The following is a 23,239-nucleotide window of genomic DNA, read 5'->3' on the forward strand; positions in this document are numbered from 1 at the left end:
TATTTCTTCAGCCCAACATTCTCTTCATCCCCACATTCCTTACATCTCTTCATCCCTTACATCCCTGCATTCTTTTCATCTCTACGTTCCTTACATCTCTTCATCCCTTACATCTCTGCATCCCTTACATCCCTGCATTCCTCACATCTCTACATCCCTTACATCCCTGCATTCATTACGTTCTTACCTTCTTTATATCCGAACATCCCTTACATCTCTGCATTCATTATGTTCTTACCTTCTTTATATCCGAACATCCCTTACATCTCTGCATTCATTACGTTCCTACCTTTTTTATATCCGAACATCCCTTACATCTCTGCATCCCTTACATGCCTGTATCCTTGAAATCCTTGTATCACTTATATTCCTGCATTCCATACATCCCAGTACCTCCCTGAAACAGAGTTGAAATTTTTGCGGCTCTAAGGCCAGCGATTTAAAAAAAAATCTAGTTCCTTTTATCGCCACCAGAGGGCGCTGATTCGACATCGAAATTTTAGTTCACATTTTTCCCGCCAGAGGGCCAAAAATTGAGCAAGGTTTAATTCCTTTTTTCGAAACCAGATGGCGCTGATTCGACATCGAAATTTTAGTTCACATTTTTGCCGCCAGAGGGCCGAAAATTGAGCAAGGTTTAGTTCCTTTTTTCGAAACCAGATGGCGCTGATTCGACATCGAAATTTTAGTTCACATTTTTGCCGCCAGAGGGCCGAAAATTGAGCAAGGTTTAGTTCCTTTTTTCGAAACCAGATGGCGCTGATTCGACATCGAATTTTAGTTCGAATTTATGCCTCTAGGGGGCGCTGTTTTTTTCGAAATTGTCGAAGGCACTAACTTACCTTTACTTACCTTTACTTACCTTTACTCGAAGCAGTCTTTGTAATATATTTATTATAAGGGATGCAGAGATGTAAGGAAAGTGGAGATGAAAAGAATGTAGGGATGAAAGGAATGTAGGGATGAAAAGAATGAAGGGATGAAAAGAATGTAGGGATGAAAGGAATGTAGGGATGAAAAGAATGAAGGGGTGAAAAGAATGTAGGCGTGAAAGGAATGTAGGGATGAAAAGAATGAAGGGATGAAAAGAATGTAGGGATGAAAGGAATGTATGGATGAAAAGAATGTAGGGATGAAAGGAATGTAGAGATGAAAAGAATGTAGGGATGAAAGGAATGTAGGGATGAAAAGAATGTAGGGATGAAAACAATGTATGGATAAAAAGAATGTAGGGATGAAAAGAATGTAGAGATGAGAAGAATGAAGGGATGAAAAGAATGTAGGGATGAAAAGAATGTAGGGATGAAAAGAGTGTAGGGATGAGAAGAGTGTAGGAATGAAACGAATGAAAGGATGAAAAGAGTGTATGAATGAAAAGATTGTAGGCATGAAAAGAATGAAGGGTTGAAAAGAATGAAGGGATGAAAACAATGTAGGGATGAAAAGAGTGTAGGGATGTAAGGGATGCAGAGATGTAACGGAACGAGGGATGTAAAGGAATTCCGTAGGGGTCTGGGGCTGGGGCCCCGGTCTCCACTGCATACGGCCCGATAAGAGCCGGCATCGGGTGTGGCCCCCGATGTCGGCGGAGTTTGGCACATGGCAAAGGGTCGAAGGACCCTCCCTACCGCCCTGGTGCAGGCCACCGTGGTGGTTTTAGTGGGTAAAAATCCCACACTACCTCCGGCCCTTCCCCAGGGGGGCTGAAGGTGTCTTTCTGAAGATTTCCACCACGTTAAAAAAAAAAAAAAAAAAAAAACCGGTATTTAAGGGTTGCAGGAATGTAACGAAAGCAGGGATGTAAGGAAGCCTGGGATGGAAGGAATACAGAGATGTAAGGGATACTGAGATGGCCTTGGTCTATAATGAGGGATAAAATTATATAAATAACTGGAGAAAGTAAAATCAATGTGGTTCTCTACTGAGACACAGAATGGGGATATAATCATAAATGTTATTCCACTTCGATAAGCTTATTAATAAGCAAAAAAAAATAAATGAAGTAAATTAAATAAACTCTGGAAAAAAATTATACTGATTGTGCCCTCTTCATACGGACCTGATTTCATTCAGTGGTGTTAGGGACCCCGCTGCGCCAATGACCCCCTCTGCGTACTGACCTGATATCATATTGGGGTATTAAGGACCCCAAAATGCCGGTAGGTGTCTGCATACCAATAATATAGCATCCGGGGTGCCAGGGACCCCGAGGTACCAGTGATCATCTCTGCATACCGACCTGATATCATATTGGGGTATTAAGGACCCCAAAACGCCGGTAAGTATCTTTGCATACCAATAATATAGCATCCGGGGTGCCAGAGACCCCGAGGTACCAGTGATCATCTCTGCATACCGACCTGATATCATATTGGGGTATTAAGGACCCCAAAACGCCGGTAAGTATCTTTACATACCAATAATATAGCACCCGGGGTGTCAGGGACCCCGAAGTACTAGTGACCATTTCTGCATATCGACCTGATATCGTATTGGGGTATTAAGGACCCCATAACGCCGGTAAGTATCTTTGTATACCAATAATATAGCATCCGGGGTGCCAAGGACCCCGAAGTACCGGTGACTATCTCTGCATACCGATATGATATCATCTTGGGGTGTCAGGAACCCCGAAGCACCGGTGACACTCTTTGCTTACCGGCCCTACGGCATTCGGGGTATCTGAGACCCCGAAGTACCCGGTGACGCTGCATACTGATAATATGCCACCAGGGTGCCAGGGACCCCGAAGCAAGTAGCGAAATATAAGACCTAAAAACGAACAAATCGTGAAAGTCTCTTGTTCGGAATAGTGATGGGTACGACCGGATCTAGCGAAATATAAGACCTAAAAACAAACAAATCTTGAAACTCACTTGTTCGAGGTAGTGATGGGTACGATATTATTATAAAACAAACTTGTAAATAATTAAGAAATTATTCACTCACAAACAATGAAAATGATATATTTGTAAATCACAAACGATTTCCAATCAATTACAGTTATTAATTATCACAAAATCTGTTTATTATAAAAAATTACTAAAAAATTTCGGCCCACATCATGATTGAAATAAAATTGCTAATTACAAAAGAACTAATTTGTCACAAACGTTAAAAATAGACTCACAATCAATCACAAATGATGTACAAACGAAATACACTAAGAAAAATTAAAAAGAATCATATTTTATTATTCCTTCCGGTTAGCTTCATGTATGTATGTAGGTGTTGATGCTTCGGGTTCCCTGACACCCCGGATGCCATAATGTCGACATGCAGAGTATTACCGGTGCTCGGGGTCTCTGACACCCCAAGCGATCAGCCATTGCGCCATCGATGTAACACCGACGCAAACTATTCGTTAACTTACCGACTACCGAAGGGTCGATTACCGACCGTCGGGGGTTCAGTCGATAAGTCGGTAATTTACTGAATAGTTTCCACCGCTTTAGTATAGGTGGCGCAGGGGTCGAACTTTAAAAATACTTCATTCTAGGCGGACTTCTCAAAATTTAAGTTAGTCAAATAATTATTCTGATAACTTTTCGGGCTTGTTAAAAATAATATTAATTGAAATACTTCTTTCAGTAATTCACATACTTCCAACCTATTTAATCTTCAGAGAATGTGTTAAATATTTTAGGAAATATAGACAGTGATAATAATACAGGAACAGTAAGAAAAGAATTGTCAATTTTACAATCCATTTATTAAAAATATGCACTAATTCACATTGCATAGGGGTGTAGGTCTGTATCTTTGTGTATGTGTGTGTATGTCAATTAATGCGTGTGTATGTTTGTTCGATTACTTTCAATTAGAATAGAGTATGACACAATTATTAATATTGTCCTCTATCTACGCGTTGAGACACTTCTAGCACGTAATTGATTCTCAAAATATACAACACTCTCGGTGTTGATCGTTTACAAAAGGCTAGATTCATTCTTTCATTTTATTTTTCTTTCTAGATTTAGTTTCGGTAGAATTTGGAATTTCTAACTAGAATCCTGAACGCTTTTTCTTCTTCGCTTTTCATTTCACTAAATGCTTTTCCTTATTTTTTTTTGGTTTCTTTTCATTCTTTTGGTCCTATTTCACAGACATTCATGTCTGCGAAAGAACACCAGGCTTCCATCCTGCACGTACGTGTACATTGACATATACATATACATATAGACTGAGTATATAACTATGAATTTTGCGAAAATTTACAATTGAAAATCCATATTTACCGACGGCAAATTCCATGTGTCTGGCTAAAAATCATGGATACCAGTATTTTTATTATGTAAAGCAATGCAAAATAATGTCATAATTATTATTTTTTCTTTAAATACATGGTAAGAGATAGAAGAAACACAGTACGACACTGTTTAATTATTTAAGGATTGCTCACAAGGGTCCGAACCGATCCATGACCTTTAGGAAAAGGGATCTTTAATCATCATTTAGATCATTAAACATCATCATTCATAGTATAGCTCATACGAATCAAATGAATGAAATTAAAGTTCGCTCGTTTGTGTAACATAAATACATAATTTGTTACAAACAAAATATCATAAAATCCTGTTAAAATAATATTATCTTAAATACATATATGCAATAATAATAAAAATGGTAATATAATCTAATATAAAATGTATACATATGTTAGACTGTTCTGTTTCGTGAAGGTACTCTGAATTGCGATACTCTAAATTAAAAATTTGGAACTAAATTCTCGAAGTTTTCTGCATTTAAAAATAAAGTAATATATGTATATTACTAAAAATAAAGTAATCTAAGTATTTTAATAGAAGTCAATTGTAGATTGTAATGTTCAAGTTAATATACTAATTAATATAGTCAATTATGTACATTAATACATTTGCTGCCGAGCTTTAAAAGCGAGTCGGTGGGTGTGTGCCTCAATATTAAAAAGCTAACGATGAAGCCCGCGATACCGCGTGATGGACAGCGAACGAGTTAATAAATTTCTAGAATTTTCACAATAATCTCTGTATAACGTTTCTAAGCACAGAGATTTAAAGTTTAACAATGATCCACTGTGATGTGTTTACTCGTGTTTGTTGTTACATTAATTATATTGATTCAGGAAGACAATGGTAAAAAACGTAATAATATGCATCTGCAGAAATTCGAGAATTGGTTCGCTACGTATATTCCTGTATGTATATCGAAGATGATAAATAAAATGCGTCAAGAATAACTTAACAAAATTAATGAAAAGCTATCCAATCTTGGAATGTGATTAGTGCAATTAAGCTATGTACAATTGTAAATAAAATATGTATACTTGTTTGTAAATTTCGTTTTTAATTATTTTCCTTTCTTTTTATATTATTCCAGAAATCGAGAAAATTTTTGTTTTAAAATTGTAATAATTATTAATTAGTCGCAGAATTGATTACAGATTGTGCGCTAAAGAGCATATGTTTTCCTTCAGTATAATTGACCCAAATTAACCATTTCTGCAGCATTTCGCAAAAAAAATATATATATAAATTAAAGATGTAATAATAAGAATAACAAGGCCTTTAAATGAAATGCATCTTCGATATACAATGGATTGCAATGTTGTTAACCATAAATGCAGGATACAAAATAAGAAAAATGTACATAAAATATTATTTAAAAATAGATCCTTTCTTAAAGAAATCATCTCGCTTGTTTAAATTAGCAACACAGTCCTGTTCCTAATAATATTAATTTTGTTTAATGAGGAAGCGAATCAAAATTATCATTAATATACTCAGATGTAAAATATTTAGAATATACCTTTTATGAAACAATGTTGTTAATTAAAACAAACAGACAAAAAGAAAAACAACTATATATCTTCACAATTTCTGTTGACTTAGACTTAATTACTTTGGATCACAAAAGAAGAATCCACGTATAATTAAACAATCGATATCATAATTCAGTTAATTCTTTTTTTTTTTAAATAAAATCATCGAGACATAATTTTCTACGTCTCGATAATAATATTCCTACGTCAGGTAATAATAATCTGACGGGATCGTAAACCCCTTGAGTATGGAATGAAAGAAGATACTTTAGCGAACTGTTGCTGATAGCTTGAAGAAACTTCTGTTACGTGAATCTGAATTACGTGTTACCTGAATTATTCGATAGAAAACAGTCGAAATTGCATTATAAAATCGTCTACACGCTCGTTCGTAAACGAGAGAAAGAATTGATGAGTACTCGCTTCAAATTTACAGAGATTCATCATAGATCATTGTATTTGATGGAACGCTACGAAGAGTGACATCAAAATTTTCAGTGTTTCATTTTTTCTTAATAAAATTTAAAGAACTAGCGATCGCTATAATCAGTCGTCTTTTTCTCACGTAGAAAGATGATTACTTTTATGAATCACATTTTTTTTTGTTCCATATTGTTATGCGGTGACTCAATAGATTCAATTATAATTAGCCTAATAATCATATCGTTTAAGAATTCTACAAGTCTCATTTCACTTTTCCTCTTCTTTGTTCTACTTACAAATTACATTTTCTTCTATGTAAACAAATTTAAATGGTACGTTTATATAAAATATCAAGAAGTTTGAATAAAATCAAATTCAAAAAGTTCATAAAACGCTTATAAAAATGAAACAGAAAATTTTGTAAAATATTTAAATTAATGTTGATGAAAGAAAATCGTCAGTTTCCAGTTAAATATTGAAAAATATTAATGTAGTATTCGGCAGAAAAGTTCTAAGACATCGTCGCGTAGACGTTTTTACGACATCACGAATTTCGGAGGGCGTACAGCATCGAGCATGGTAAGCTTCCCCAGGGAGAAATGGCTATGTCCCGGCCTACTATGCACGATACTGTAATACACAAACTATCTACATGACCCCGATTCCTCGACGACACATAACGACAATTACAATTGATTATTCAATTGATCGATCGTTAAACATGAAATGGAAGTCGAATACGCTTCTCCTGAAATTGATTTCGATCGGTGACAAATTTCCGTCGAACACGTAGACGTCGAGTTTTTCTTCCTTTTTCCTCTTTCGTAATATCTGAACTTTTGCGGGTCTACGATTTTCAAAAGGCAAAATTAATAATAAAAAAAAAAAAAAAAAAAAAAAAAAGAAGAACGAACATCTTGAGGCTATCAGAATTTTACATGGCGACTTCTCGCATTGACTACCCATCGGAAAGGGTGCGCTAAACCTTACTAAAAAATAGCTTATATGTATAAAACATCCGCCTCGACAGCGATAGAAGTTTTCTACTTTTTTTTTCTTTCTTTTCTTTCATTTATATAATCGGCATTTACAGCTTTGATCGCTTCTTATTAATAAAAATACTATATAGACGCGGACCTTGCACTTTCTTAACGCTTCACTGTATATAATTTCACTCTGGCAATTAATTCTCTCTGTCATCTCGTTTGTACTGTTCTAAATGTACTTTTTATTTTTGGAAAGACTTGTCAGCTGAAAATGTTACGTTCTTGCATCTCTCTTTCTACCTTTTAGATACTCGCTTTAATTTTTTTAAGAAAGGGATGAGAATTTCTTTTCGTCCCTTTGGTTTGAAGACTTTGAAGTCTGGAGTTTTGTTATATATAAGTGGAATAAATTACCCTGAGAAAGATAAACTAGCAATCGAATGCATAAATAAATAAATAGATAAAAAAATAAATAAAACATCTGGTAAAATTAAAATTAATTTTTCTATGCTGTATTTAAAATTACTGATCAATTTTTACTTAATATTTAGTACACACAAAAGTATTCGAATACCAATATATATACAATTAATGTAGACACAAAATGCTCATAATTATTATTTTTACAAAGAGTAAAGCACACATTTAAAAGTAACACAATCCATGTATATTGCATAAACTTTGATTTGTAAAATTGTTTCAAAGCTCATCGTGCAAATCTCAATTAATTAGATATGACTGTCTATTTTAATTGCAATCAGCTTGAAGCTATAAGTATTTTGAAAATTAATAAAATTTCTGTCAGATCTTAAAAGGATAAAGTAGAAAGTTCTTTTATAGTAGAATCTAAAAGTCTTAAATGACACTAATTAAAGCTTAAAAAATTGAAATAAAAAAACGACAAAAACATTCAAACGTCTTCAAACCAGTTATCTTTAGCGAGTACCAAATACACATCGGGACAGGGCAATGGAATTTGTACTCAGCGACGCCCGATATTATGTGATTATCAGTTACGATTGTAACCCTGATCTCGAGATTTTGCGCGGTGAAATTGTCCAATTTGAGTATTTTTCAAACAAAATAGTACGGGTCTGAAGGGTTGCTTGAGGGGGAGAGCTATTGCGAACCGAATAAAAAGATGCAACACAGCAGGGATGCTCGTTACGCAATAGAAAATATAATTTGTCCTACTATACGGCGGTGTGACGATACTGTATGTACAAGTTGGCACTTTTTCTTCATTATGGAGTATAATTGATAGATAAAACGGAATAGGATTGATTCCGATGCGTGGTCAACCGAGAGAATTTCGAGTGCGATCGCGACGAACGAGGATACTCGAGCGCTTATTTGCATCTTCTATCATTCATTGTTATTCTGTTTTACTATTCAGTGTAGAGTTTTAACTTTTGAAACACTGAGAAACCTAGTGGTCTTAATGAAATTTATAATTCCTTTCCCTCAGAAAAATAAATTTGAAAAATAAATACTTTGCGAGAACTTAATACGGAATCATTTCAGTGATCAACTGGAAGACTTAACAAATTAAAAAAGTGCATTGTACAATTAGAAATAATGATTAAATGACACATAATTCTGGAATATATTTCAGCACCTTTTAACGGGTTTCAAATGTATCACAAAGTATTTATTCTTCAAATATCTAAATATTCAGTTCCTCTTGTAGGGGACATATACATGTAGGGTGCTCTAAAAATAGTGTACAATCCATTTGTAATTTCTTATAAATAAGAATATAACGCTCTTTTATCTCGTTCGACGCGTCTCATTCTAAGCAAGTTAGAAACCTCAGCTGCTATTATACACACGATACTATGAGTATGTACAACCAACTACGGACAGTTGACTTCCACGTCGCTAACTCCGCACGAACGTTCACCATCTCTCCTCTCCCTTTCGTTAAGTTACTTACTTATGTTGAACACAATGATCGAGAGTTTTCAATCACAATAGACTCGCAAATGTAACGGCGTACATTCACTAGGTAACTGGATTCCCGTTTGGTCGAATGGTACACGCGTGAACCAGCGGTGAATCTTGAAATTTTTTTTTTTTATTTCTGTCGCTGCTTGTGCCGATTCGCTTTGCCTTCCTCATTCATCTACCGCATTTCATCTTCCTTTCGAATGCGTTCTGGACTGCGTCGTTTAAAGATCGATCGACGAGGAAACGTTTGACGAGATCTTTGAGAAGAGTCACCCGGAGAGATCGGGTCGACTCGGTGCACCCGAGATTTCTTTAAGAGAAACGTGCACGAACGATCAAGGGTGAAGCTGAAATCGTCGATGTGCGTTCTGTGTAATCGACGATGAACGTCGTATCGTGAATGGAACCAGAGTTTGAACTCGATCGATTTTCAATTCGACGCCGTTGCCGCGGTGGCATGAACGTTTCTGTTGAGCGTCGCTTCATCTACGTTTGAGGTAGAATAATTCGGGAAAGAGAAAAAAGTGGAGTGTCACCGGAGGATGATTAGAGTAGCGGGGAAATATTTGGCAGTATAGAGTTTGTTCTTTTCTACAGCCGATTCCGAATGTCCGATCGCCTGGTCGCCGTTCTTCTCTCTTGATTCGTCCACCATTACTTCGCGCCTGGTATCTTTCCTAACACCTGGAAATTAAAAAAAGAAAAAATGAAGGTTAATATTAGAATTATAAAGAAACTCGAATTTTCAATAAAATTTCAATAAAAGAAATCGCGAAGGTTCAGTTCTAGCTTTCAAGTTAGGTTGTTTGAATATTTCAAAGTATAATAGAGTGTGTATCAATCATTTTATAAAATTTAATTTATCTTTTTAAAGAAGCTAATGATATCCCAATCGAGATATAGTACACTGTTCCTTGCTCAAATGTTTTATTCAAATTTACGGTACTTTCAGCACCGAAATTTATCTGTATACGCTTTCTAAGAGGACGAAGTCCTCTCGAACATACTTTTGAAAGATCTACACCGGTCAGTGCTTGAACAGCTGGAGGTACTTGCCCCACAAGGCGTGTTATTTCTCCACTGGTCGCGTCGTTTCCACCCAGAAGAACGATCTCTTCTGTTCTCGCCAATGGTGCTGCTACCTCCGCGGCAATCTAAGCAAAAAAATAAAAATATTTTAAAGTATAGTTCTACATGGAAGGAATAACTTATTTTGAATATTTTTTAATTGATAAATTCCGACTGTACTGAAGGAAGGACTAAGTTTACCTTTGGCAGAGCGGTTAAAGCAATGTTCAGAATAGCAGCCTCGCCGTATTTCTTGTACACGGCAGCTTTCATCCGCATACGTTCAGCTTCCATTACTCCAACCGCCTCTAGAGCTTGAGCCTCGGCTTCTCCGATCAATCGAATCCTCTCAGCTTCAGCTTTCGCCGCATCCACGGTCTGCGTTCTAAAAACGATGAAACCAGTTAAAACATGCTGATGCTAGAAATAGCAAATAAACCAATTGATTTATCCTCGGTGCAAGCTAATTCTGCCCTGATTTTCTTTTTCTAAATGAACACTACTGGGTGTTCGTTCGATTGATCGACTCTTAACCCATTGACATTTTACGGTCCTCTTCAGAAACGAGCACGATACCTGTTTCATTTTCAAGTAACTTTTAAACGATATAAGATGAATTTCTTTTTTAATTACCTTTTTCCTTCAGCCACTTTTCCCATTTTGTAATGTTCAGCTTCAGCCGGAAGTCGCACCGTACTCTGAAGCTCGTGTTCCTTTCGACGAACTTCCTGCTCCTCGACCTCGATCTGTTTACGCCTTTCAACTACCTCAATCTGGATCTCCTCGTTTCGTATTCGTTGCCTGATTTTCGCTGCTTGAAGCTCGTAGGCCAGCTGCGCTTCCGCTTTCTAAAGATAGAATCGTTGCTAATCAGTCAATAACATTATCGATATTATTGAACCCATGTACGGAGTCTAAAAATATCAACCCACAGCTGTGTTCACTTCTTGGTCAAAGTTTGCCTTCTGCAGTTGAAAAAGTCTGGCATTGTCTTCGATTTTTGTGTCGGTGTTGTATTTTATATCCATCGCTGCCTTCTCGCATTCTGCTTCCTGTACGCAAATTTGAAGCAGGAGATAATTAAATTAAATTTAATAAAAATGCGAAAACTTCTGAAAAAATATATGTTATAGTACTAGGTATAGAATATATGCCCAAAAAATTTCCGAGCTATAGGACTTCTCGTTCAAGAATAACCGAATTTATTCTAAAAGACTAAGCACCCTGTGGATTTCTTGTTACGAACGACTCATTCTGCAGACATTGCCGTACAAACGTACCCGGATTCCGGCGTCGCGGTTCGCCTCGGCGACGCCAACGTCGGCGTCTCGTTTTACTGCCGCTGTTTGAGCCTTGCCGAGCGACGCCAAGTATTGAACGTCGTCGTAGACGTCTTTTATCGTGAACGACAGGATCTCGATGCCCATCCGACCGACATCCGGGGCGGCGACCTCCCTTACGAGCGTCGCGAATTGATCCCGATCCTTGTACACTTCCTCCACCGAGAGTGTTCCTGGATAGATTAACAAATTTTATCGATACAAATGATTTACTCTTAATTTTAAAATCATAATATCTAGATCTTATACTACTAACCCAATATTGCACGCAGATGACCCTCGAGGGTGGACAGGATCGTGGATTTAATTTCATGAACGCTTTTACCCAGAAATTGTTCACTGGCAGTGTGCAGAAGTTCGTCAGCCTTCATAATCTTGCATTGTGCCACCCCGGTAACAGTTAATGGCACACCTTGGGCGGTTTCCACGTTCTCGCAGACGGGATTCAGGGTCATAACCTCGAGAGACAATCGTTGGACATCTGTGACGAACCACCAAGTGAACGCGTAACCACCCACGATGGTTTTCTTCTTCATGAACCCGCAACATCCTCCTGCGAATAAAAATAAGAAATTTAATGAATAAGAGTTCACGGGAATTATTTTAATTTTTGGAGCTTTCCTTGACACTTTAGTAAATGGAAAGCTGGGAAAAACGGGTATTTGAAATAAATAATTGCAAATAAATATTAAATATTATTATAATTGTAAATAAATACAAAAACGATATGTCATTTTATTTTTTTTAAATTGGTAAGATGCTTTTGACTTCATAGCAATTATCTTCGAATAATTTATTTTATACCAAATGATCAATGGAAGAAAATTACTTATAACACTTTATGTGGTCCATCCTGTATATAACAAAAAAATAATAAGGATAATAAAGATTTAAAATATTAGCTTATACTTTTATTAAAATAACAACCTTATTATTATCACGTTTTCTTCTTTTCTTACTATTGGTGTTAGCTATTCTTTTAGACGGCGGTATTTAAGCAACGGGCGTAACTTCAATCGTTTACAAAAGGATAAAAAATTAGAAAATTCTGTTCTCCAGTATTTCTTGTTAAATTTTTCCTGAATCATGATCGAATTTCTGATTCAATGGTCGTTAAGTTCGATATATCAGCGCAACGGTGTTGCAACGGTAAGTAGGTCGTTCCTATATAGCGGACAACGTCGTTCTTTACCGTAACTTTGCTCGATGACGTCAAAAAAATGATTCCTCGAACACCTCCTTTCGTCCGCCACGAACGTGACGCGTCTCACGTAATTCTTCATTACCGATTTTGAAAGCGATCACTCGCATTTTGTCGCGTTTCAATCGTAAACGCGCATCATCGCCGACTAATTTACTATCGACACGGTTTCATTCTCACAGATTGAACACGAAATTCTGGAAAAAATAATGATTAAAAACGTAAATTAAGACAATGCCGAAGAAATATCAAATAATGACGAAGAATAAAGAACTAAAATAACTAAAATTATTGAAACGTTTAAATACCAATTCATGAATTATTATTAGGGTGTTGCGTCTGATTTGATTTCACGACATAAAGCTTGAAGTTTAATCAAAAATGACGACACAAGCTAGAATATATGATGAAATAATGCAAAAAATGTAAATGTATTTAATTATTTAGTTAACAGGATTTTCACAGTTTTATTTCTGTGAAGTTTGCCAAATGTTTCGTAAACTTCCAGGAGACAATTATTGATGAGGCTAGCGCGCGATTAGAATGTTTGAACGATATTCAGGAATCCTCTATTCACAAGTTACGGTGACCCGAATCCCGTTTACAACATTTCTTCGATATTCCACTCACTCACCCTATTCTACGACCAAATTATTCACAGTTTACGCAATAGTATTTGATGTTTACGAGAGAACTGTACTTGCAGATACATTAGAAAATCATTGTAATTCTAACAATTGTTAGGTATATTCTAATTCTTCAAGGTTCTCCAGGGTTCACCTGAGATCAAATGCAAATGACGAGCGTCTTCTCCTTCTACCTTATATTATTAGTTTAGATAATAGTAATGCTATTCGATTTTTTTCTTCTCTCTCCTCCTGGTAATTATTTAATTACATTAAATTTGAGGTAAAGCAACCGCTGATCCCCAAGCCAGACAACGTGTTAATAAGAAGTAGGTCAACTCCCATAACAGAAGTATAGAACATACATTCTTAGACAAATACTTCCGTCTTTCAATGTATGTTCGCTATTACACCTTCTTAAAATTCCATTTCTATTACACGATAGCCGGTGTGTCACCGAACCGATGAAGCTGAGGCGGAGATGAACGCTGTAAGAATGAGCACGATGTAGAAGAGAGGGGAATATGGCTGACCGTTATGCGGCGTGTTCGAAAGGTTCCTAACCCGTTCGTTTCTACTGCAATCTCGATGAATCCAGCATGCTGACACTCGTGCCAACAGCAAGGTCATGATCAGTGTTACACCGTCCTTCAGCCGGTTGTTGAATCGTAACGTGGAACCATAGTTTTCCTTTATGGGAAAAACAGAGGCTGGAGAACGGTCCTCTTTTTCTCGGTGACCACCAACTCTGCGATACCTTGTCGTTTTCAAGAAAGAACGCCTGTGATACCAGCTGTGATACCAATGATACCAGCATCCGTTAATTTTGGGAAAATTTATTAGTATCATGATATCATGTGCAACGAAGAAAAATATTTATCTTGTTAAGAAAATAGTGGACCAGTTGTGTTTATTGTGAATGAATCAGTTCAATAAAGAAAAAATAATAGTGGAAATGAAAAATATTAATTTTGTATAGACAGATTAAGAAAAGGAGAAAATATCTTGAAGAAAAAAAAAAAATCGATGGTGCTCTAAAACTAGTGCTCAGTGTTCTGTCTAATAATAGCAGTTTTCTAAATTTTAAAGTTAGACTAAGGAACAGACCCAACAAAACTGGTGATTACAAAATTAATTAAAAATGTAAATTTCGAAGAACAGGTATAAAACATTTTTTTGAATACTGTGATGAATCATATAAAAATATGTGGCTGAGGATCAACGAGACGAAAGCAATATCTGAATGAAAATCCTGTTTCTGGAAGCATGGATCGACAGAGGAACGTCTAAGTGCATTAATTATTTAAAAGAGAAGCTTCTAGACTACTATCTCTCGTAAAGTAGGTGAGCAAGTACAGCTTTCCTTTTCAAATGCATTAAATCTTAATCAAACGCCAAGTATTTATCTTTCACAAAATACATGGTCTGTTTTAAAACTAAATCAAATAATAAATCAAGCTCTCTTTAGATCTTTATATAAAGTATGTACTTTCTATGTAGAAGGATTAAATAATATAAATAAAATAAAATAGAAATTAATCAAAGATAGATTTCATGCGTTTCTGCGAAATTCTATGCACGATCACGATACTTTCGACGATGGGGTACGTGAGAATCGTCGCGGGCATACTGCCCGCGTTAATAAAGAATTACTTAACAGCTGAAAGTTTCACGTGTCATTACTATTCTTCTCATACACGCGTTTATTCTACGAACCACGTGTACTTGGTCGCTGGCTTTTCCTCGACCGATTTCTACGCGATGCGATGCGATGGATCGGACACAATTCGACAGTATCGAAAGACAGTTCGACCAAGAAGGTCCTTCTGATGATCTATAATTAGGAAAACGTGGTGATAATAATTTGTTAGTAAAAGCATTTGTTGCATTTATAAGAAATAGGAAATGCAGATGCAATGAATTTTTTGGAAACTTATAAAAAAGTTAAAATTTATCGAACAGAATGATTGATCGCAAATATAATATTGCAGGAGATCTATAAAGAAAATTCTAGAAACGGAAGATGGGTATCGAAAGCGTTCTAACGAGTGGCTTGACCTCAGCATCGAGTGGACTTTCATGGTTCTTTCCGGTGCTGGCAGCAGCGCTCGTTTACTTTCAATACGAAGTGATGGATAATGAAGGTCCGCCGATCAACGTTCCTTCCGAAGTACTACTGCCGTCGTACGATTTTATCGTAGTAGGAGCTGGCTCTGCAGGTATGTACATTTCTTGTTTTCACTATATGTACAACAATCTAATAAAATACGTCAAAAGTGAAATGTGTCGTTTGTTTAAAATTCATTGTAAATATAACATCCGACGTTGATTGTTATGGTATTTTATTTGTCAACTTTCGCCGCAGGAGCCGTGGTAGCCAGTCGCTTGTCCGAGATAGAAAACTGGAACGTGCTCCTTCTCGAAGCTGGAGGGGACGAAACGGAGATCTCTGATGTTCCTCTTCTCGCCGGTTATCTGCAATTAAGTCAGCTAGACTGGCAATATAAGACCGAACCAGACAGTGGATTTTGCTTAGGTAAATAATTATTTTACGTTATTTTATAAATAGAATAATTAATTTTCTTATTTGTTATTCTTCTTCAGCAATGGAACACGGCCGCTGCAACTGGCCACGCGGAAAGGTCCTCGGCGGTAGCAGTGTCCTCAACTACATGCTGTACCTGCGGGGTAACAAAAAAGACTACGACGTATGGGAACAGCAAGGGAATCCAGGCTGGGGCTCCAGAGATGCGCTCCACTACTTCAAAAAGTCCGAAGACAACCAGAATCCTTATTTAGCTCGCACACCGTACCACGCGACAGGTGGTTACCTAACTGTCCAAGAAGCACCTTGGCACACCCCACTGGCTGCGGTGTTCGTTCAAGCTGGCCAAGAAATGGGCTACGAGAACCGTGACATAAACGGCGAACAGCACACCGGCTTCATGATCGCCCAAGGTACGATCAGAAGAGGAAGCCGATGTTCCACTGCCAAGGCCTTCCTTCGGCCAGCCAGACTGCGCAAGAACCTGCACATAGCGATGCACGCGCACGTGACCAAGGTCCTGATTGACCCGAAATCAAAGAGGACTTACGGCGTTGAATTCGCCAGGGACGAGAAGATCTTCCGCATCCGGGCTAAAAAGGAAGTGATTCTATCGGGAGGAGCAGTGAACTCTCCTCAGCTGTTGATGCTATCAGGAATAGGACCCAGGGAACATCTGCTGCAACAGGGGATCCCAGTGATCCAGAACCTCAGGGTCGGTCACAACTTGCAGGACCACGTTGGTCTAGGTGGTCTGACGTTCATGGTGAATCAGCAGATCTCTGTAGTGGAGAAAAGATTGCACAATGTGCAAGCAGTGATGCAGTACGCCGTTTTTGGCGATGGTCCTCTAACCGTGCTAGGAGGTGTCGAAGGTCTGGCCTTTGTTAACACCAAGTACGTGAACGCCTCCGATGATTTCCCGGACATCGAGCTGCATTTCATATCAGGGTCGACGAACTCTGACGGAGGTAGACAAATCAGAAAAGTTCACGGGCTTACCAAGAGGTTCTATGATGCTGTTTTTGGGACCATCAACGACAGGGACGTGTGGAGCGTGATACCTATGTTGTTGAGGCCAAAAAGCAAAGGTGTCATCAAGCTGCGTAGCAAGAATCCCTTCGATCATCCACTTATCTATCCGAACTATTTTAAAGAACCTGAAGACGTGGCCACGCTAGTGGAGGGGGTTAAAATAAGCGTCGCTTTGAGTAGAACTGCAGCATTCAGACGTTTTGGCAGTGAGCTAAATTCGAAACAATTCCCTGGTTGCCAGCATATACCCATGTACAGTGATCCTTACTGGGAATGCATGATCAGACAATACTCTGCGACTATTTATCATCCAGTAGGCACCTGTAAAATGGGTCCTTATTGGGATCCAGAGGCTGTGGTGGATCCTCAACTTCGTGTCTATGGTGTCAGTGGACTGAGAGTGATCGACGCGTCCATTATGCCAAATCTCGTCAGTGGAAATACAAATGCACCGGTAATCATGATCGGCGAGAAGGGATCTGATTTGATCAAAGAATTCTGGTTGAAAAGACGAGGAAGGGGTTGACGGGAAATCAGTGAAGCAGAATTCAGTGATCTGATTTAAAACTGTGTTTTCTTCTGTTGTGAAATTAAGAGTTCTGTGAACTACTGTAGATTCTTCTTATATTGCCAAATATAGACCTGCAGGAGTGGAAATTTTCTATTATTAGAAATAGAAATATGATGAGATATAATTGTTATAATTGTGTTCAAGTTCTTGTTTGAAAAAGAGAAAAAGTGAAATATGATAGTGGAAAAGCGGCAATATAAGGAGAGGCTACTGTAATTAAAGTAGGAGGTTTGTAAATATTCATAGTGTATAGAAATTGTAAAATGAGGCTGGACAAGTGTCGACGGTGGTATGAAGTAACCATACAGATTTCATCTAAAGGCTTAGATTACTTTCACTAGGTCACCTTCATTAAACATCTTTGGGAATTTGTTTCGAAATTCCTAATCTCATTCTGGGTGTACTTCCGAAAGGCCTCCCCCCTAGGGCAGCCAAACTTTCTAGTAATTGAGTAATATATTAATTGATAAATTCGAAGTTTGGCTGCCCAAGGGTGGGTGAGGGGTGGCCTTTCCGAAATACATCTCCACGCGGGGGAGGAGTTTTAGTGGATAGGGTGCTACCCCTCGTGGGTGGTACGAGTCCCACACTGCCCGGGCGTCCCTTAGCCGAATAGTGCGAAAAGGGCTGCTCCGCGCGTACTTACCTAACTGTAAAAAAACGTATATAAAAAAAAAAAGATTAGATTAGATGGAGTAGCCTTCGGGAATCAATTTATGACGTCATTTGTGATAATTATCTCTAGTTAAGTCTAATTTACGGACTAACTACTAGTTACCTGTAACTCTGAAACTGTTAGAGATCCAGCTCTGTAATTAGACTCAATCAATTCCACGTGTGCTAAAACCCCTATATATAGACTCTCATCCACCTGGGGGGGGGGCTTTCGGAAGTTTCCCCCTCATTCTCATTATAGATGCTAATTCTCATTTTTTTATTACACTCATATTTCGCCATTTAAGTGTTATATATATTTAGTATAATAAAATAAATAATCATCTATTTAATAATAACGTTTTCTAAGTAAAATGTTTATTTATTTATTCATGAATCCTTCTGGCTTTAGTGTGATTATTTTATTTATTAGAAATTATTAGAAATTTAGATAAATGGAATCTTCAATCCTTTTAATTTTTATTCATCAATTGTTGGGAGGTTCTAATCATTTGTCATTAATTTACTATCTCTACTATAAATATTAATTTGCCCCTACTACAAAGAGGCAACTCATGGTTTTTACTTGTCGTTTACGATCCCCCTCTTAAATTTTCTTCCTGTCACGTTTGATCAACATTTCGCTTTGATTTCAATCAGACAAGCAAGTATACATTGGAAATGTACAACAGCTGACCCTGCAAAACTTTAGTGTCTGTCACCGAAGACTGACGTGGTCTGAACAGAAAGTTAAGTGTCAGTTACTGATGATTGGCGTGGTAATTAAAGTGTTAACGTTAACGTTTCGGTCGTTCTTATTTAAACAGTCAACTCTTGTACATAATTCTTACAAACTTAATCATCATCGTTAAAAGCCAGACTGATAAGCTAATGCATAGACATTTAAATCTTGTAAACAAGGTACAAGATAATTTTATTTATGGACAAAGTTGAATATCAAACGTTGATTGATGGTATTGTATTTGAAAGATTTAAAAAATCAAATAGCAGCTAGTATATAAGTGGTAAAAAGCGATTGATTTCAGTAATAATTAATTTTTTCTTTCTCATTGTGTGTGATTACATTTGATGGATTGAATATTATTTCAGAATTTTGTAACTACAAGAAGATATAAATTTGCTGAAAAGGGCTCCTCATAAATTAAGGTACAGAAAATAATTATTCTTTTCACTGAAAAAGAAATATTTCTATAATTGTTATTTTTCCAATTTATTCACGATCGAGCATTTATTTTAATTCTCTCAACAACTTTACTTGACTCAACAGTAATGAAATAAGCATAACAGTAAAATTAAACGAGAATAAACAGTTCACGATAACGAACACGACAGGGAAATCGATACAAAAGAAAAATACATCCAAGATTTATTTCATAACGCATAAACAATTATGAATATGAAAAACGATTGATCTTGCATAAACAATTCCACGCAATTTGTTTCTGCTGACAAAGGAATGCACAAATTGTAATACAATGTTTGATGTAATTTGTTTTTATCTTTTGAATTATCTTCTTATTGTTAATTACAATTACAAATATTGTTCCGTTCCGAGGAACACGCGGTACGAGGATTTCGAAAGTTAATTTATGACGGTTTCGCGACGGTACAGCTATTTTTGAGTAACCTTGTAATATTGCCGGCAATAGTAATTTCCCTTTTTGCAACAATGGAGTTAGAGTTTTATTTTTTCGTTTCGGTCTCAATGGCTAAAACATGTCATAAATTGAGTCTTTCCGAAGGGTAATTTGACAACGGTCATCTAACGGTACGGGGCCTTCGAAGGCCAACCTGGATGGAAAAACCCCGTCGTTGTCGAACTTTCGAGGTCCTCCGGTACCACAGGTACCACTCCACCCTCTCCTGACGAAATCGCGCTAAGGGCGTAAGGAAGAGCGGACTCGGTGCTTGAGGGATGCGCTGATTGGAAAGTTGAAGTTTTCGAAAAAGGCCAATCAGCGTAGTCTCCCCGCTCATCGAGAAAAATCGAAAGAATAAAAACAGTGACTTTCGAACGCGGAACAACACTTCGATAGACTTTTCTGAGTTTACAGAGCAATCGGTCTAACGTTTTATTCGATTATCGGAATTACTTAAAACTATTGTTTCAAAATTAATTTGGCTAAACAAGCGTCGACAAACATTCGCGACGCAGTTGACGAAACATCGTTCGGTCCGTCAACAAATATTTTAAATACCTAGAATAGATTTTGATGAAATTTCTCGAATACAATTAACCAAATAATTAAGTGCATAATTATACAATTCTTAACTTTCCACAATTTCAGTATCTTCTACAGATCGATCAATCAATCAATCAAGAAGAATGGCAGATGTTGGTAGAATCTCTGCAATGCGAATTGCTCTGTCTTACGGACCAGAACTAACTTTCTTGATCGTACTACGAGTTCTTATAGGTCTGTACAGGCCTGATCTGACCGATAGCGTTAACCGAGTAAGACCAGTTCCCTTAACGAAAATTAATAGCAGTTACGATTTCGTGATAATTGGGGCTGGTTCTGCTGGTTCGGTATTGGCAAATCGTTTGTCGGAAAATGGAAATTGGTCGGTGCTTTTACTCGAGGCTGGCGTGGACGAACCAGACCTGTCGGATGTGCCTGTCGTGTATGCGGGTCTGCAGATCACCCCGTTGGATTGGCAATATCAAACTGAACCTTCGGATAATTATTGCAAGGCGATGAATGATAATAGGTGCAACTGGCCACGAGGCAAGGTATATTTTTCATTTTCTGAATTTATAGACTTATGGAATTGCATGGTACTGGGCACAATAATTAAGTTTTTGCAGTACTATCGATCAAATAATATTGCAAATCGAAAGGCAATTAATGGGAATATTTCAGGTGTTAGGTGGAAGCAGTGTGTTGAACGCGATGATGTATATTCGTGGTAACCGAAGAGATTATGACAATTGGGAAAGCATGGGTAATCCAGGATGGGATTACAAGAGCGTGTTGCCTTACTTTATGAAGTCCGAAGACATAAATATCAAGGAGTTTCAGAACTCCTCTTATCATAGTAGAGGTGGACCGTTGACAGTGGAAAAGTTTAGGTATACCACGCCTGTGACCCGTTATTTGGTGCAGGCAGGAACTGAGATGGGATACGATATCAGGGATTTGAATGCAGACACGCAAAGTGGATTTACCTTATCTTCTGGCACAGTGAGGAATGGATTAAGATGCAGCGCCGCGAAGGCTTTCCTTCGACCAGCCTCGAAGAGAAAGAATCTAGATATCAGCGTTCGTTCAATGGTAGAGAAGATTTTGATACGAAATGGTGAGTTCTATTAACTCTTTGAGGGGCACATATAATTCCGAACTAAAGAAACAACTAAAAACAAAAAGGTGGTACAAATACGTACCACAGTCCCACAAAAGATTAAAGGTCAAAATGACTTTTTACCCTTCTATTCGAGATCGTTCATTTGATACCTATTACTCAATTTACAGATGGAAAATCCAAAACTGCTTATGGTGTACAATTTCGAATCGGAAAAATGCTTCGAACGGTAACAGTAAATCGTGAAGTGATCGTATCAGGTGGTTCGATCAATTCACCTCAACTATTATTGCTGTCTGGAATTGGTCCAGAGGATCATTTAAAGGAAATCGAAATTCCTGTGGTTCATCACTTGCCAGGTGTAGGTAACAATCTCCAGGATCACGCGGCGATAGGTGGATTAAATTATCAGGTTACTAAGCCGCAAAACGACACTACAATCGACAATTTCTGCTTTAATATTCGGACAACCATCAACTTGAAATCGCTCAAAGATTTTGCTATTAATCATAAAGGAACACTCTACTCGACACCCATATCCGAAGGAACGGGTTTCATCAAAACCAAGTAAGTAACATTAGATTTAATAAAAATATTACTACTAAAAATACTTTTTTGAAAAGTTGCCATAAGCAATAGATAATTTATTCAATAAATAAATCCTGTTTCCAGATTTGCGAACCAATCAGATGATTATCCTGATGTACAATTATTAATATCTTCTGCTGCTGACAATACAGACGGTGGACTAAATGGAAAGAGGGATAGCAATCTTCGGGACAGTTTCTACTGGAAAATGTTCGAAAATGTTTTATATCAGGACTCGTATATGATTATTCCGTTGTTACTGAGACCTCGAAGCAGGGGATACATCAAGCTACGTTCGAGTGATCCATATGATCACCCCATAATCGTTCCAAATTATTTCGACGACCCTTACGATCTCAAAGTTTTGGTACGGAAACGTTATATTTAAAAAATTAATAATTTACAATAATTAGATACAATTTTTACATTAGCTGTTAATTATTACAGGCTGAAGGAGCTCAATTCATACACGATATGATCGAGACGCCAACAATGAAATTTTTAAAGACTCGACCAAATCCGAATAAGGTTCCCGGGTGTGAAAAATATAAATACCCATCGAGCGAATATTGGCAGTGTTTAGCACGATATTACACGCTCACGATTTATCACCCTGTGGGAACGTGTAAAATGGGACCTTCCAGTGATCCTATGGCAGTAGTGGACCCTAGATTAAAGGTACACGGTGTTTCTGGACTACGAGTGATCGATGCTTCGATCATGCCCAATATCGTTTCTGGGAACACGAATGCACCGACGATCATGATCGCCGAAAAGGCTGCTGATATGATTAAAGAAGACTGGAAAGTTCGAAAAAATGATTCCTAAATTGAACATCAAAGTTCAACAAAATTGTTGTATTTTTGTTTTTGTTATCGCACGATAGTCGATCAAATATAAACGAGACTATTTGTAAAAATGTAAAAGCATTACCAAATAAACTCCAAATTATTGTTTTATTTGGTGTTCATTAATATCTAGAGCTTTGATTAGATATATTACAGCGATGGTTAATATTTATCATAATAGAAGATATATGAGCCTTTCAAAAATCAAAGTGATTATTCCACTTAATGAATTATTAAAAATTTTATCAGATGCTCTATTTTTTATTTTGTGGAATTAATC

General features: G+C 37.2%; 3 protein-coding genes across 6 annotated transcripts in view; 2 read left to right on the plus strand and 1 right to left on the minus strand.

Annotated features, from left to right (window-relative positions):
• Positions 1 to 5,569: 5,569 nt before the first annotated feature.
• The window catches only part of Flo2 (flotillin-2), a 67,527-nt gene continuing 49,857 nt past the window's right edge, over positions 5,570 to 23,239 (minus strand). The window contains exons 1-8 of one of the 4 annotated variants that reach the window (XM_034330099.2): positions 15,453 to 15,588; positions 11,824 to 12,120; positions 11,508 to 11,740; positions 11,160 to 11,279; positions 10,861 to 11,075; positions 10,429 to 10,612; positions 10,167 to 10,313; positions 5,570 to 9,843 (exon numbers count right to left, since the gene is read on the minus strand). In XM_034330099.2, the coding sequence (XP_034185990.1) occupies positions 9,814 to 9,843; positions 10,167 to 10,313; positions 10,429 to 10,612; positions 10,861 to 11,075; positions 11,160 to 11,279; positions 11,508 to 11,740; positions 11,824 to 12,103 (1,209 nt within the window). In that variant the 5' untranslated portion in view covers positions 12,104 to 12,120; positions 15,453 to 15,588 and the 3' untranslated portion in view covers positions 5,570 to 9,813. Of the gene's footprint in view, positions 9,844 to 10,166; positions 10,314 to 10,428; positions 10,613 to 10,860; positions 11,076 to 11,159; positions 11,280 to 11,507; positions 11,741 to 11,823; positions 12,121 to 12,759; positions 12,984 to 15,452; positions 15,589 to 23,239 lie in introns of those variants that run through there. The other 3 variants (XM_034330096.2, XM_034330098.2, XM_034330097.2) reach the window with 3 other exon arrangements.
• On the plus strand, positions 14,370 to 17,955 carry LOC117606982 (glucose dehydrogenase [FAD, quinone]). Its single transcript, XM_034330089.2, has 4 exons — positions 14,370 to 14,738; positions 15,386 to 15,613; positions 15,760 to 15,930; positions 15,999 to 17,955. The coding sequence occupies exons 2-4, from the start codon at positions 15,418 to 15,420 to the stop codon at positions 17,498 to 17,500; spliced, it is 1,869 nt and encodes a 622-aa protein (XP_034185980.2). The 5' UTR covers positions 14,370 to 14,738; positions 15,386 to 15,417; the 3' UTR covers positions 17,501 to 17,955.
• Positions 19,150 to 23,070, plus strand: LOC117606978 (glucose dehydrogenase [FAD, quinone]). Its single transcript, XM_034330082.2, has 7 exons — positions 19,150 to 19,224; positions 19,310 to 19,366; positions 20,509 to 20,954; positions 21,085 to 21,520; positions 21,694 to 22,090; positions 22,196 to 22,478; positions 22,559 to 23,070. Exons 3-7 carry the CDS (start codon positions 20,547 to 20,549, stop codon positions 22,937 to 22,939), a joined length of 1,905 nt encoding a protein of 634 aa, XP_034185973.2. The 5' UTR covers positions 19,150 to 19,224; positions 19,310 to 19,366; positions 20,509 to 20,546; the 3' UTR covers positions 22,940 to 23,070.

The sequence above is a fragment of the Osmia lignaria genome, chromosome 2 (genome assembly GCF_051020975.1).
Source record: "Osmia lignaria lignaria isolate PbOS001 chromosome 2, iyOsmLign1, whole genome shotgun sequence".
Classification (NCBI taxonomy): domain Eukaryota; kingdom Metazoa; phylum Arthropoda; class Insecta; order Hymenoptera; family Megachilidae; genus Osmia; species Osmia lignaria.

What these genes read in the sequence shown, in the direction of transcription:
- LOC117606982 (XM_034330089.2), top strand. Translation starts at nt 15,418, where the DNA reads ATGGGTATCGAAAGCGTTCTAACGAGTGGCTTGACCTCAGCATCGAGT. An exon ending in AGTAGGAGCTGGCTCTGCAG is followed by an intron (nt 15,614 to 15,759) that starts GTATGTACATTT and finishes CTTTCGCCGCAG; the next exon opens with GAGCCGTGGTAGCCAGTCGC. An exon ending in AGACAGTGGATTTTGCTTAG is followed by an intron (nt 15,931 to 15,998) that starts GTAAATAATTAT and finishes ATTCTTCTTCAG; the next exon opens with CAATGGAACACGGCCGCTGC.
- LOC117606978 (XM_034330082.2), top strand. Translation starts at nt 20,547, where the DNA reads ATGGCAGATGTTGGTAGAATCTCTGCAATGCGAATTGCTCTGTCTTAC. An exon ending in GAAGATTTTGATACGAAATG is followed by an intron (nt 21,521 to 21,693) that starts GTGAGTTCTATT and finishes CTCAATTTACAG; the next exon opens with ATGGAAAATCCAAAACTGCT. An exon ending in CTTACGATCTCAAAGTTTTG is followed by an intron (nt 22,479 to 22,558) that starts GTACGGAAACGT and finishes TAATTATTACAG; the next exon opens with GCTGAAGGAGCTCAATTCAT.